General features: G+C 45.8%; 2 protein-coding genes across 2 annotated transcripts in view; one reads left to right on the forward strand and one right to left on the reverse strand.

Annotated features, from left to right (window-relative positions):
- LOC140069241 (uncharacterized) overlaps positions 1–15,950 on the reverse strand; it is a 381,540-nt gene that overhangs the window by 39,645 nt on the left and 325,945 nt on the right. The window lies entirely within an intron of this gene.
- The window catches only part of LOC140068805 (NACHT, LRR and PYD domains-containing protein 12-like), a 57,056-nt gene that overhangs the window by 28,276 nt on the left and 12,830 nt on the right, over positions 1–15,950 (forward strand). Inside the window, exons 4-5 of the mRNA XM_072114189.1 lie at positions 1,990–2,055; positions 4,345–6,076. Coding sequence (XP_071970290.1) covers positions 1,990–2,055; positions 4,345–6,076 — 1,798 coding nt within the window. The remainder of the gene's footprint in view (positions 1–1,989; positions 2,056–4,344; positions 6,077–15,950) is intronic.

Consider the following 15,950-nt stretch of genomic DNA (forward strand, 5'->3'; position numbering starts at 1 on the left):
CGTTGCCCTGCTTCCTCCTCTTGGCTGTTGTCGTCCTCTCACGTGTCCTGCTTCCTCCTCTTGGCTGTTGTTGTCCTCTCACGTTGTCCTGCTTCCTCTTGGCTGTTGTTGTCCTCTCACGTTGCCCTGCTTCCTCCTCTTGGATGTTGTTGTCCTCTCACGTTGCTCTTCTTCCTCCTCTTGGCTGTTGTTGTCTCTCTCACGTTGTCCTGCTTCCTCCTCTTGGCTGTTGTTGTCCTCTCACGTTGCTCTGCTTCCTCCTCTTGGCTGTTGTTGTCCTCTCACGTTGTCCTGCTTCCTCCTCTTGGCTGTTGTTGTCTCTCTCGCGTTGCCCTGCTTCCTCCTCTTGGCTGTTGTTGTCCTCTCACGTTGCCCTGCTTCCTCCTCTTGGCTGTTGTCGTCTCTCTCTCGTTGCCCTGCTTCCTCCTCTTGTCTGTTGTTGTCCTCTCACGTTGCCCTGCTTCCTCCTCTTGGCTGTTGTTGTCCCCTCACGTTGCCCTGCTTCCTCCTCTTGGCTGTTGTTGTCCTCTCACGTTGCCCTGCTCTCTCCTCTTGGCTGTTGTTGTCCTCTCACGTTGCCCTGCTCTCTCCTCTTGGCTGTTGTTGTCCTCTCACGTTGCCCTGCTCTCTCCTCTTGGCTGTTGTTGTCCTCTCACGTTGCTCTGCTTCCTCCTCTTGGCTGTTGTTGTCCCCTCACGTTGCCCTGCTTCCTCCTCTTGGCTGTTGTCATCCTCTCACGTGTCCTTGCTTCCTCCTCTTGGCTGTTGTTGTCCTCTCACGTTGTCCTGCTTCCTCCTCTTGGCTGGTGTTGTCCTCTCACGTTGTCCTGCTTCCTCCTCTTGGCTGTTGTCGTCTCTCTCACGTTGCCCTGCTTCCTCCTCTTGGCTGTTGTCTTCTCTCTCACGTTGCCCTGCTTCCTCCTCTTGGCTGGTGTTGTTCTCACGTTGTCCTGCTTCCTCCTCTTGGCTGTTGTCGTCTCTCTCTCGTTGCCCTGCTTCCTCCTCTTGGCTGGTGTTGTCTCTCTCACGTTGCCCTGCTTCCTCCTCTTGGCTGGTGTTGTCCTCTCACGTTGCTCTGCTTCCTCCTCTTGGCTGTTGTTGTCCTCTCATGTTGTCCTGCTTCCTCCTCTTGGCTGTTGTCGTCTCTCTCTCGTTGCCCTGCTTCCTCCTGTTGGCTGTTGTTGTCCTCTCACGTTGTCCTGCTTCCTCCTCTTGGCTGTTGTTGTCTCTCTCATGTTGTCCTGCTTCCTCCTCTTGGCTGTTGTTGTTCCCTGGGTCCTAGGGTACACAAACCGACTCCTGATGAAAAGCTGTAAGTGACTATTACTGCAGTTTGTCCATCCACTCCCTGCACAGCCTGGAAGGTGTCTGGTCCCTATACATTAGCAGGCAGTGACTTCTCCACTCATCAGTAGTAACTACTGTCAGGGCCATTTGGGACACTAAACAATCTACCGATACTTATGGACCAGTGGTTTAGTGTCCCAAATGACACTTTATTTGTTGCTTTCTGCCCGTAACAAACCTTTATACTCATCTCAGCCAGGGAAGCTCCACACCATGCTTAGTGTAGCCATGAGGCAAAATGGTTCTTCAGGGGGAATCTTGTTTCCTATAGAAAACTCTTATTATATTATATTGAGCTGCTTTAACTCCTCCAAGTCATTCTGTGTTCCTGCCATTTATATGTAGGTGGTTTATACTTGGGGCGGAGGGGGACAGGGGTTTGTGAGGTCCAGAAACTTCTATATAAATCCATCAGTATTAGGTTTTCTACAGATTGTTGATATAAATTCTGGCCTCTGTCTATTGCTGTGTCTGTTCTGATCCATCTACTGGTTTCATCTGGTCCAATCTCTGGCTCCTGGGATTGTTCTCAGCTTTATCTTTATGACCATTGTCCATATCCCTGTATAATCTCACATGTATATTATATCTGTACATCCAGCACTGATCTACATACTATAAAATCCTACAAATTTCTTATTAGGTGAGGATCTGCCGGGAGAAATCCTACTGGATGAGGAAGGACACAACCTACCCCCGCAGCTGAGAGGTAAGTGCACTGTTAGGTCTGCTCTCAAGTCGACCATTACAGACTTGTACTGTATGGAAGTCTAATTCTTAAATAGTTCTCGTCCCAGTAGCTATTAGTTATAGTGATGACCCCCAGTAGCTATTATTCACAGTGATACCCACTGTGGCCACCATTAAACCCCCAGTAGCCAATAGTCATAGCGATCCCCACAGTAATAACCCCACTAGCCAGTAGTCACAGTGTCGGACCTTTTATAGTAAGTGATGGCCCCCAGTAGCCAACAGCCACAGGGATGGCCCCCAGTAGCCAACAGCCACAGTTTGTATGCAAACGAATATGTAAATGTCTTTGGGCCAGCTAGTGTATTTTAAAACGCTAACGTGTGATGCCACCCTGAGGCCTCTTGATGTATCCGTTGGGCAAAGCAGTCGCCGGGTAAAACGTTGCCAAGTCCAACCTGGTGTAGTTTTGCGTAAAAACCAGCAAACAAAAGTTTGCAGGCTTTTCAAAAGAATTTAGGTGCGCGCCTCTACAGCCCTTCACGACCACATGTCAAACTCCCTCCCCCCCCCAGCCTGTGAACCTTCTTTATATACCTGCAACCTGTTGCATGTTCAGTCCTTAAGAGGTTAAATACTGATTCCTGGAAGTAAAACAGTCTGGCAGATAACAAGCTTCAGGCCCCTTCACACGTTTCTTGTGTTTTAATTCCATGTGCAAAGGCAAAAGGGAGGGGCTCATTCCAGAACACAAGCGTTTCAGTAGAAACACATATGTGTTCTGGCTATGCCCCTCCCTTTTGTGGTTTCCAATGCAGTTAAAACGCATCAAAATAACTAAGTGTGAATGGGCCAGTATTCTGCAGGACTGTTGTACACGTCCCCAATCACTTCTATGGGCTCATGCACATGGCTGTGAATTTCATAGCCCTGTGTATGAGGCGACTGCCTGAGCTGCAAATGACAGAGCAGGTCCTAACCATGTTCGCAGTTCAGGCTATTATTATGTACTTACATCCCAATGTCAAACAATGTCCAAACAACGATCCATGGGACCATTATTTTCATCCCAAGAACTGCACAAGTGTATTATCCAGGAAGCCTGAGGCTGCCTTCACATTTTGGGGCTCATTTACTACTTTGGTTGGACAATGCACATACTTCGTGGCTAAAACATCTTGCACAGGTATTTAAGAAGTGTCTGCCCTGGGGATCGCGGTGCATGCGACCCTTGTGTGATGCAGCTGCACTAGTCTCCATGCGACACAACTTAGTGGGCGGGCTGTCAGACGTTCCGACTGATTCGGACCAAGTGCCGTATTTAACTTTTAAATTGTGTTGCACTCCGTATGTTAAAGATGCACCACAAAAAAGTTGCTGGACTCCGTCTGACCTGAGCGGGAAGCGACACATTCATGATATCAGCCGCACGATCTTGGTGATTAGCTTCATACAGCATTATAGCCGGACAATGCACTTTCAGTGAACTCGAGTGACCTAGTAAGTAAATGTGCCCCATTATGTTTTTTTTTTTGTTGCATTCTGTTGGGTTACAATGCAATTAGAGGTTTGTGTGTCTTTCAAAAAGGCAACATATCAATGTTGTGTTTTTGCTTTAATTTTGTATTTTTAAAAGGCAAACCTCTAAATGCATCGCTACAAAATGGCAAAACGACATGCATTTAAATGGAAGAGAAACAGGATCCTCTTTCCCAATGCGTTGAAAACGCAACAAAAACACAATGGGGCTCATTTACTAAGGGCTTTGCACCACACTATAGTCCGGTGAAGTGTCTGCGCTGCGATTGTGGCGCAGGCAATCCTTTTGTGGTGCAGCTGCGCTGCTTCCAGGTGACACAAATTAGGGGGCGTGCCATCAGACAGTCTGACTGATTTGGACTGAGCACCTTATTTGACTTTTAAATTTTGTTGCATGCTCTATGTTAAAGTCGCACCACAAAAAAGATGGTGAACTCTGATGGACCTGAGCGGGGAAGCGACACATTGATAATTTCAGGCACACGATCTTAGTGAATCGCTGCATGCAGCATAATAGACGCACAATGCACTTTCAGTGAACTCGGGTGACCTGCTAAATAAATGTGCCCCAATGTGTGAACACAGCCACAGGCTGCATTCACACCTTGCATTTGCATCACGTTTAGAAACACAATGAAAATATACATGGGGTGGTTTGCCTGTTTCAATGAAGCAGTAGCTGGGCCTCTAAAATATATTTCACTGGTGGACCCTAGGCTCCAACCCTGCAGCCACTTATCATCTACTTTATTTTCTGTTGTTTCCATAGAAATCCAGAACCACCACAAGAAACATTTATATGAGAAAACGGAGAAACTGATAGAGAATAAACCTCCGAGATGTAACCAGGAGGAGGAGAGTTTTCCCTTCTGCACACGTTATGTGACCCTCATCCTTGTCTCCACTCATCACTTTAGGGAACGCTCTGAGAATGAGCTCATAGCGACCGGGGCAAGACATGAGGAATATGTAAAGGAAAAACATCATGAATTACAACGTATTGCCCCCAACAAGATGTTCCGCTGGTGCCACCGGTCCAGACTGGTACCACATATGGTGCTGGTGAGCGGAGTGCCCGGGGTAGGGAAGAGCACGCTGATGCAGAAGATTGTCTATGACTGGGTGAAGGGAGATCTCTATCAAAGATTCTCTTTTGTCTTCTTCTTCAAATTCCGGGAACTGAACCAATGGGATAAGGTCAGTCTGGAGACCCTGATCCTTCATCATTACCCATATCTGTGGCAGCAGCTCGAGAACATCCTACAAGATCCAGAGAAACTTCTCTTTATATTTGATGGATTAGATGAAAGCAATCAGACAATGGATTTCACATCCCGTCACTTGTGCTCCGACCCTAAACAGCCGGAACGTTGTGGTCACATTGTGGTCAGTTTGGTGAGAAAGTCTCTTCTTACTGGTTGTTCTGTTCTGATGACCAGTCGCCCGACCAGACTGGCATCAATGGATTGTAGGGATTTCCAGCGAATGGTAGAAATCAGTGGATTCTTCACAGAAGAAAGAAAGATTTACTTTGAGAATTTCTTCCGTGACCCTGAACTGGCAGAAAAGGCTTTTACCTATGTGAGGCAGAATGACACATTGTACACGTTCTGTTACCTCCCGTCCTACTGCTGGATCATCTGTACAGTATTATCCAGGAGCTTCCAGACCACAAGTAGTGACCAGCAGGTCTCATTATTACCCAGAACCGTGACCCAGCTCTTTGCCATATTTGTCGCCAACATCCTGTCCAATCACAGCCTGGAGAAAAGTGGCGCCCAGAAGCTCCTGCAGTCCATGGGATGGATGGCAGAACATGGGGTCATGAATCACACGATTATATTTGATGGTCGGGATCTGGAATCTTTCCATGTGGACAATAAGTCAAAGCTCTTATCAAGTTTCCTGATGGAATCGGAGGAACCTGTGTCCTATTCCTTCTTACATCTCACTGTCCAGGAATTCTTCTCTGCCTTTGTGCATTATGCCGATTATTCTCCTGAGAAGTTACAGGAATCACTAGAGAAAGCCAAATCCTATCCTGATGGACGAGGTGAGATGTTCCTGCGCTTCCTGTGTGGTCTATCAGATGCCACCACCAGGTCACTACTAACCGGATACCTGGACACACGAGCAGCTCAGGCCTCCAGAGACGTCATCACTTGGCTGAAGAACTTCATTCCAGGAGGAGGAGAAGAAGAAGAGAGGCTGGAGGCTGGAGAAGAAGAGAGGCTGGAGGAAAGTGAAAACAAGAAGCAACTTCTCAGGACGTTCTTCTATCTGTTTGAGACCCGGAATAAGGTTCTGGTGCAGGAATCATTACAGTCGCACAGAACATTGGACCTTTCTTATGTTCCCTTGTCGGCTCTAGACTGCACCGTGTTATCATTCATCATGGAGTGCTGCTCACATATAGAAGGTCTCCATCTATCTAGATGTTCTATAGATCCTGAGGGATTAGAAAGACTTGCACCAGGATTACACAATGTCCGGGATCTGAGGTAAAAATCATCCGGATTATTATTTCACCCAAATCCACAGTAGCCAATAGTAATAGTAGTAATGGTAGTTATAGTGCCCCAGGTGCTAATAAGGGGACACTGTATCTGTGTATCTAAACTAATCATGTGACACACTGGGGCTTATTTACTAAGGGCCCGTGGACGCATTTTTTGTTGGGTTTTCCGACGGTTTCGGGGATCGCGCCATGGAATGCATCGCACGCGATCGGATTTTGGCGCATTGGCGCCGGCTTTCATGCAACACAAATCGGGGGCGGGCCGTTAGACAATCCGACGGATTCGGACAACACACGGGATTTAACATTTAAATTGTGACTCATCCAATGCACTTGCATGCACCGGGAAGAAGATGGTGAACTCCGGCGGACCTGAGTGCAGGACATCGGGCGCACGATCTTAGTGATTCGCGGCAGCTGTGCAGGATCGTCGGACAACACACCTCGGGGATCGTGCAGGGACGGGTAGGTAAATGTGCCCCATTATCTGCTGAGCTGTGTATCAAATCCTGTCCTGTGTGATACTGTCTGCTGTGTATCTAATCCTACCATGTCTTATGCTGTCTTTGATCTGTGTATCTAATCCTATCCTGTGTGATACTGTCTGCTGAACTGTGTATATAATCCTATTGTGTGTGATAGTGTCCGCTGAGATGTGTATCTAATCGTATTGTGTGTGATACTCTCTCATGATCTGTGTATCTAATCCTGTCATGTGCGATACTGTCTCCTGAGCTGTGTATCTAATCCTATCCTGTGTGATACTGACTACTATGCCATGTATCTAATCCTATTCTATGTGTTACTGTCAGCTGATCTTTGTATCTAATCCTGTCCTGTGTGATACTGTCTGCTGAGCTGTGTATCTAATCCTATCCTGTGCGATACTGCTGAGACAAATATCTACTTACTCGGATGTGATGTGTGTCCAAATCATTGTATAGTACGAGCTGCTCGGTGAATCTCTCAGACCTTCACATGTTTGAGAGAATTCCACTTTATTTAGTCAAGAGAGAGTTTTTATAGGTTCTTGGGACAAAGGAACCTACTGAGCATGTCCGCATTCCAATTGCGGTTTTTCCGAATCCGTCAGGTTTTCGCTCGGCCACTCCCACCGATTTCTGTCGCATGCATACCAGCGCCAATGCGCCAAAATCCGATCGGGTGCGCCAAAATCCCGGGGCAATACAAGGAAAGTCGTCGGAAATATTTGGGTAACATGTCATGAAAACGCGAATTGGGCCCTTAGTAAATGACCCACATTATGATCACAATCTTTCCCCAGTGATGCTGCAAGTGGTAAGAGTAACAATGTCCATAGCAGCATCGAGATACACAGATTCATGTTCCGTAGTCTCTGGGTCCTGCGCTCTTCTTCTTCAGCTGTCTCAGTCTCCTTGTAGTTTCGACACGTGGATGTGTCAGAGGAATTTGGGATGACCCTTCAAAAGACTTCTCAGGTTTCACATCAGGACCATCTCATCACCCAGGTGCAGGTCCTCTGCTCTAGCTACTTTATCAGGTTCTGAAACTAAAACAGATACAGGCAGTCCCCGGGTTACATACAAGATAGGGTCTGTAGGTTTGTTCTTAAGTTGAGTTTGTATGTAAGTCGGAACTGTATATTTTATCATTGTAATCCTAGCCAGAACTTTTTTGGTCTCTGTGACAATTGGATTTTAAAAATGTTGGGTTGTCATAAGAATCAGGAGTAACACTAAAGCTTCATTGCAGACACATTTGATAACTGTTTCAGCTGCTTATTGTAGCCTAGGAGTAAAGTACAATAAATTACCAATATCCAGAGGTCCGTTTGTAACTATGGGTCGTATGTAAGTTGAGTGTTCTTAAGTAGGGGACCGCCTGTACTTGGTTATGCATCTGAGAAAAATGTTTCTGCAGGTTTTGGACACCCCACCAATTCTCTATGACACCTCTAAACAACCTTAGGGAAGTATATGTTCATCCATGGGGCAATTATATAAAACAACCTCAGTAGGTGAAAAGCCTATTTAATCCCTAGAACTGTCATCAACTATATTATTACCCCAAAAGAGATTTGTACTTTAGTCTCTAGAATAAGTGGACTAACGTATTCCTCGATCCCTGGCTGTGGTCTTTGCTTTAGTTACAGGATAGGGTTCAGATTACCCAGAAAAGAGGTCCACACACACAAGCACATGTTCATAGCTACTTACCTTTGGTAGCTGTACTTAGCCAATCTGCAACCTCTGGAAGGGGTAAAGCGGCTTTGGAGTGTATATATGAGGGTCTTCACTACTCTCCCTACATTGTACTAAGCACATATAAACATACTTGTGTAAATGGACAGTAGCAAAAGTGAATCTACGTGATACTCAACACTTATCCACCACGGAGCATATAGAGTCTTAGGCTATATTCACACTAACGTATGGAGGACGTATATACGGCTGACGTATATACGGCCGATATACGTCCTCCATAGACGGCAATGGGCGCATGGCGCCCTACGGGAGCGGTACGGTGCTGCACACGTGCGGCACCGTACCGCTCCGTACCCGGGAAAAAGATAGGACCTGTCCTATCTTTACCCGTAGTACGGCGCCGTTCGCCATTACTTCCTATGGAGAGGGGCGGGGGTGAGCTGCGCTCACCTCCTCCTCCTCTCCCTGTGCACTGCCGTTGCCCGCTGCGGTACGGTGCGGGCGGGCAACGACAGTGTGAATATAGCCTTAGACTGGTGTCTCACCCTGTGGGTGCACTGAACCATCGTAGGGTAAAAGGCCCTTGGCAGACATTGCTTGTTACCTCTTTGCCATAGTCCACCCTCCATCCATTGGGTCCCAGTGTTACTCCAGTCTTGCTTCCTCACCTGTGAAGCCGGTTTCTATAAAGACAGGAGTATAGATAAACCTACCGGGCCAGCGAGGGTCACGGACTGTACTGATCCAGGCTCCTTTCCCCTAGGCTTTCTGGTAACCAGTGGTCACTTCATTTATTAGAGCTTTAAAGATTTTACCTTCTAGTATGGACCTTTATGTATCACTAAGGCCTCTATCAGCTATTTTAAAGTCTCATAGTTGTTAATGTACTTACTATATCAGGTCGGGAATCTTAAGAAATCCAAAAAAAGTCACATGCTTACCCTCTGCCACTTTACCCCCCTCCATCAGTGCCCTCACCTCCGCCTCCTGTACAGACAGGTAGGTCAGGAGTGGTTCTGCTGCTGTTACCTCATGTTGTGTGACCGCTGCACATCTGATGTAGAATTAACCTCATTCCTGGTTTCTAAAGCCATCTACAAAAAAACTTAAAATGCAGATTAGTGATATATTCAGGTTAGACATATTAAAATATAACTGGTTCATTTATCATTAAATACAACCCGTCTACCTCATGTCTCCCCCCTTTGAATCTAGTGAAAGTAGTGGAGCTGGATTCAATGTAATACATCATGAAGAAGGCACATTGTAACCGAGGTTTCTAGTCATGAAGAGGTGAAATAGTAACAGGATAGTCCAAAACTACTACAGAAGCTTTATATACACAGGCAGCAGTAGGATACAAAACCAAGAAGGGTCCAGGTTGTCATGTGACACACGATCAGCAGCTTCCGGCCTGTTTCCTCTCCTCTGAGGTGCTTGGCTTAAACTTAAATGAGAACAACAGAAAATGAGCAATATACTGCAGAAGAACACAGTTTTGGGACCAATGCTGTATGATAGGAGACATACAGCATACAAATTCCTTAGACCTTATTATAAAACTATACAGTCATAATAGGGGCACATACTGGGGGCACATGCTGAGGGACAGTGTTACTGAGCAAAAGCATCACTAGAGCCAGTGACGTAGGAGGCTTCTAGGAGTGTTATACCTTTTGCCTAAAAAGCTCCTAATAATAATCTCAGTCATAGCTGCGGAATAGGACTAATAGTGTAGGGTCATGGGAAGGTTTTACTCCTGGTTAAACCATTAGAATTACAGAAGTTGCAGCGAATCAAACCCAAAATCTGCTTAGGGCCGTCAGGGTTATCAGTCCTCAGTAATGAACACACATTCTCATTGTTCCTTTTGTCTTTTAACATTCCAACACTTGTCCCCCTCCTCCTCCTCCTGTGTTCACCGAGTCCTAGACAAGGGGGGAAGGCAGCCCCCTCCTTCTCCCTGTGGTGTCTGTAGTACTATGTGTCTCAGCATGCCAGGATAACAAAGAAGGAATCTAACACACCATTGTAACATCTAAGTTCACTGTATCATCCTCACAGATTGCTAAAACTTTTGACCACACCCTTCAAACTTTAGGTGTATTTATAAAGTTTTACACTACATTTCTGATGTTATTAAACATTCATCACAAGGTGTCTCACGTCCAAACCTGCAATGAACAATCTCCACGATTGTGTGCTGGACTTTCCTCACATCTGGCAACTCTGATGAAATACCATTAGCTCTATACATGATATAGGCAAAACAAATCTTTATATCTTTGCCATAATCTGCAGGACTGTATAAAGTAATAAACTCCTAGAACATCTACAGTATCTGGCAAGGGTCAGCTCAGGGAATCCAATTGGGACTACACAACCGTCCAGGAGCTCTCCCCACAGAAGTCCAAGGTCCGTAACAAATATGTTACTACCCAGTATTTGGACTTTGAAGTTCTGAGAGGTAACTCTTAGGCTACATTCACACGACCGTATGAAATTGTCCGTATCCGTACCGTTTTTTTACGGATTACATACGGCCACATTGTTTTCTATGATAAATACGGCCAATCATTTATATTGCCGTTTTTCAGCCCGTACCGTACCGTATTTTGGCCGTAAAAAAATATAGAGCATGTCCTATTTTAACCCGTATATCTGGCCCGTATGCTCCATAGAAGTCAATGGGAGCGTAAAAATACGGGCTAAATACGGGTTGCATACGGTTGTGCACCGTATGCTGCCGTATATACGGGCCGTTTCCAGGGTGACCAGGATCAAGGGGGTTGACCTTCCTGTCAGCATTTGTTCTGTGTAGTAGTGGCTACAGTGTCTGGTGAACATGGCTTTTCTCTCCATGGAGCGACTTATTGCACTAGTTCAGGAGAATCCCATTTTATGGGACAAAAGAGACGAATCATTTTGCGACCGCGCAAGAAAGGCCAAAAAGTGGGAGGAGGTGACGGCTCTTTTACTTCCCGAAGATTGGAGTGAGGCGAAGACAGCGAAGCAGCGCAGAGAACTTGGTGAGTGAGATTCAATCCCCTGTCACCAACTTGCCAGTGACCACTATAGCTTTATGCATGATAGATGTCACCGCTGCAGCTTTGTGCATGATAGATGTCACCCCTGCAGCATTGTGCATGATAGATGTCACCGCTGCAGCATTGTGCATGATAGATGTCACCCCTGCAGCATTGTGCATGATAGATGTCACCGCTGCAGCATTGTGCATGATAGATGTCACCCCTGCAGCATTGTGCATGATAGATGTCACCGCTGCAGCATTGTGCATGATAGATGTCACCCCTGCAGCATTGTGCATGATAGATGTCACCGCTGCAGCATTGTGCATGATAGATGTCACCGCTGCAGCTTTGTGCATGATAGATGTCACCGCTGCAGCATTGTGCATGATAGATGTCACCCCTGCAGCATTGTGCATGATAGATGTCACCCCTGCAGCATTGTGCATGATAGATGTCACCGCTGCAGCATTGTGTGTGACAGATGTGACCTTCCTTTTTTTTTTTTTTTTTGTTTCAACAGTGGGAATAATCACCAAGCGCTGGACATCAGCCCGCGACCAGTATAAGCGGGAAAAAAGTCAGCTGGCCAAAAGTGGAAGTGGGTCATTAAAAAAAACCATACCTCTATACAAAGTACATGAGGTTCTTGGACGCAATAATGGATGTGGGAGAGTAAGTATATAAGGTGTTCTTTCCTTCTTGCAGAATTATGTCCCTCAACTGAAAAGAATCATTATGCATGATTGACAAAAAAATCCCTTGCATATACATTTTTATTAATATAATTTTTTTATTCCACAGTACGGCTGATAACCTGGAGGAGTCTCCGGCCACAGAAATTCCACCCTCTCAGGATGAACCGCCCACTGATGTGGAGGACGCGGGTGGAGAGGCTGGTCCTTCTACTCAGGAGCCTCCTGAAGTCCCTGCTCCTTCCACACCACCACCAGCACGGCCATCTTTCACACCTACATGTAGTCGTCGTCGCAGGCCACCGCATACACAGGAGAGGGCAAGTGTGGAAAATGTTGCTATATGCGAAATTTTAAGCCAGCTACGAACCCGAAGGGATGACTCCCCAGAGGACGTATACCTGAGGGGACTGTCGCCTGAATTAAAAAAAGTTCTACCACATGACATGGCCAACTGCAAAGCCGCACTGTTTGCAGTTGTCCAAATATTCCAAAAAACTGACTACCCTCATAAAAATGAGGTTGCCCTTTACCTGGACCGGCACCGGGAACGTGTAGGAGGCCTAATCCCACCCAGCCCTCCACGCCCCACTCGGATGTACCCCACATCGTATGAAGTGCCATCACATAGCCAGGCCTCAATGGGGGGAATGTCCAGGGAATTCTTTGACTTATAATTTTTTTTGTTTATTTTATGTATATAGTTTTGAAATTTATTTTCATAAAAGTTATGAAAAAAAGTAAAGTCTACTGTGTTTATTTGGGAAATAGTTTTTATATAATGCACTGTGCCACACCCACAAAGGTCTGTGTCATTGAGCAACCAAGCTACAAGGATACATGGCCTGCATACACTCATGTGTACAGTGAAATAATCCCTCACTCCCCACCCCCACATCCAACAAAACACGATACACAATTTTTAAAAAATATATTTATTTAAACATGATCAATTAATGATGAGGTCTTTGTTAACTCCTTTGACTTATTTTTAACTTGTGGCACAAAATGCACAAATCAAAAATGGGTCAATGAAGTTTTAAGCTCACAACCCACGTCAAGGGGCCCCATCTCTTGCGAGTCCCTACACTAACTACCAAAACAAAAAAGAGGAAAAATAATAAAAAACTGATCTAAAATAGTCCAGAGCCTCAATGTCCACTAATAGCATCCAACTGCCAAGGAACTGCACCCTCTGAAGAAACAAAGTAAGAGGCAAACTGCTCACGAACGAACAGTCCTGCCGCTCCGGGTCGTCCTTGGAGAGTGTTGTCCAGGGGGATAGACGCTGTTGGATGTTGTCCCTCCAGTTCACCATCTGAAGCACCATCGTGAATCCGAACGAAATTGTGAAGAATAACGCAGGCTTGCACTACCTTCTTAATATTGTCCGGGTCCATCTGAATTGAGCTATGTAGAACCCGCCACTTGTTGCTTAGAATCCCAAAAGCACATTCCACGTACCGTCTCGCACGAGTGAGCCGGTAATTGAAAATGCGCCTTCGTTCATCCAAACCACGCCGAGGGAATGGTCGCAACACATGACGGGAAAGTCCAAAGCCTTCATCAGCGACGATCACAAATGGTGCAGGAGGTCCAGTTGATCCAGGTAGACATCTTGGCTCTGGAAGGGCGAGCTGGTTGGAGCGAAGCCGTTCACCCATTCTGGAAGCCCTGAAGACCGCTGCATCCGCAGAACTTCCATAGGCCCCAATGTCCACAATTATAAACTTGTAGTCACTGTCAGCCAAAGCCAACAAGACCACAGAAAAATATTGTTTATAATTGAAGAATTGGGACCCTGAGTGAGCCGGCTTCTTTACACGGATGTGTTTCCCATCCAGCGCCCCAATGCAATTTGGAAACTGTGCAGATTCCTGGAAACCACCCGAAATCCGGATCCAGTCTTCAGCAGTAGGCTCAGGCATCACCGCAGCTTTCAATCGCTCCCATATCACTTCGCAGGTCGCTCGCACGATCATTGAAATGGTGGAAACACCCAGCAGAAACTCATAATGCAGTGAAGCAAACGAGTTCCCAGTGGCAAGAAACCTTAAAAAAAAAATACTATTTAATATTTAAACACACAGTCCATCTTGAAATAATGAAACGTATGTACATATGAAAAACTTACCGCAGTGTCACGATGAGCCGTTCCTCTGGTGTGACGGACCGCCTCATGTTGGTATCCTGTAACCGAAGCCCCGATCGCAGGTCCTCCAAAAGACGGTCAAACGAGGTGACAGTCATCCGAACGTAGCTGAAAAACTTGTCCGGATGCTGCCGCAGGTCAGTGTACAAGTTGCTGAAGTGACCCCTCCTAGGCCGCTCAGCAACAATGGGATGAACCCAAAACCGCCGGGTCCTCTTCCGCTTCTCCGCCTGCATTGCCAAACGCCTTCGGAGAATCGTCACAAGGGCCCAGTCCAGGAGCAGATCATCAGTGGGATTGTATGACATCGCTGGAGCTAAAAACGCCAGAAACCACAGCCAAAAGAAGCAATGGAGTCTAACCTCGCTCTCAGAAATGGCAAAATGGAGTCTGGGCCGGTCAGGTGATCAAATTTGGGGTTGGACAAGCCTTTGTCATCATTTTGTCATCATTTTTCATAATTTGCCAGCCCACCGTATTTTATACGGACACGGTACGGATACGGGTGACATACGTGCACATACGGATGAAAAACGGTCCGTATATACGGGCTCATACGGCCCGTAAATACGGGACTGGAGAAATCATACGGTCGTGTGAATGTAGCCTTAGATAAACAGCACAGTCTCCTACATTTATTCCCTGGGTACTATATCTTAGTTGTCCTCTAAAGTTACAGCATTCGCCAAATACAGTTAAATACAGCTGAGCGGACTGTGGGTGCAAATCCAAAGATCTTTAGGCAATGCATCATTCTCCATACCACTGGTCTACTAAAGTATATCAAAGTGAGATGCCCCCTACAGGAGAAACATCTGAAGCTGTAAATGGAGTATTAACACTATTCTTTGTTCTGTTGGGAGCCCACACTTTTTCTTATCTAGTCATGACTGGATGTATTCCAGTGTGGGGGTTGGGTCTAGGTGCCACACTGTACATGTCTCCCACCAGTCTGGGTGTTTCTATACACTCTGCAATTCATCCACCATTTTAGGGTGGAGGTAGAACTTTTCCTGAATGTTGTCTCTCTCTTTTGTCTGTCCAACTTTTTTCGTTCGTCATCGTCATAACACTCATACAACACACGATTTCCTATGTTTCTTTATAACCTCCTCTGGTCACTTCCTCTGTAACTTTCTTCTATCCACTTGCAATTTCCGTCGTATCATTATCATGCAACCAGCCTTTTGTTCTTTAAAGAACCTTTCCATTTGCTAACTTCCAAACAACCATCTTTTGGCATTCTTTGTCCTTTTCAACATTCTCTGACATCCTTTTACAGCCTCTTTTCCCTCTCTCTCTCACGATCTGTACTGCTGGTTTCCCTCCAAATTGCCTCTCATCCTACCTAGCAATTTTCCCATAATTTTCTATATTATCTCTAGTGCCGACACACACACAGTCTCTCTTCCTTAGGGCAGTTTTAACCACTTTTATTTGATTTTTTCCTAAACTTTTGGCCGTCAAGTATGACTGAGCTAGTCCCTTTCCTTCAAGCAGATTGGGATCCTACCACAAAAAAAAATGTATAAAGTCTGACTGTCCAAACTCAGTCTCCTTTGTCTCAAGTGAATTACGATCCACCAACTACTTTTCAAGGCTGACTCTTTAGTTAGGGGCTATTCTAGGATGTTACTTTCCTAAAACTAGTACAGTACAATATCACAACAAAGCGCTATCAAACACACATGTTGAAACTCACACAATACCCATATACACTACCACACATCACATGGAGTTTTCAAAATAAAATAACAAGATTCTTTGGACTGGGCAATATAGGCATGCAACTCAC

The sequence above is a fragment of the Engystomops pustulosus genome, chromosome 7, assembly GCF_040894005.1.
Source record: "Engystomops pustulosus chromosome 7, aEngPut4.maternal, whole genome shotgun sequence".
NCBI classification, from domain to species: Eukaryota; Metazoa; Chordata; class Amphibia; order Anura; family Leptodactylidae; genus Engystomops; species Engystomops pustulosus.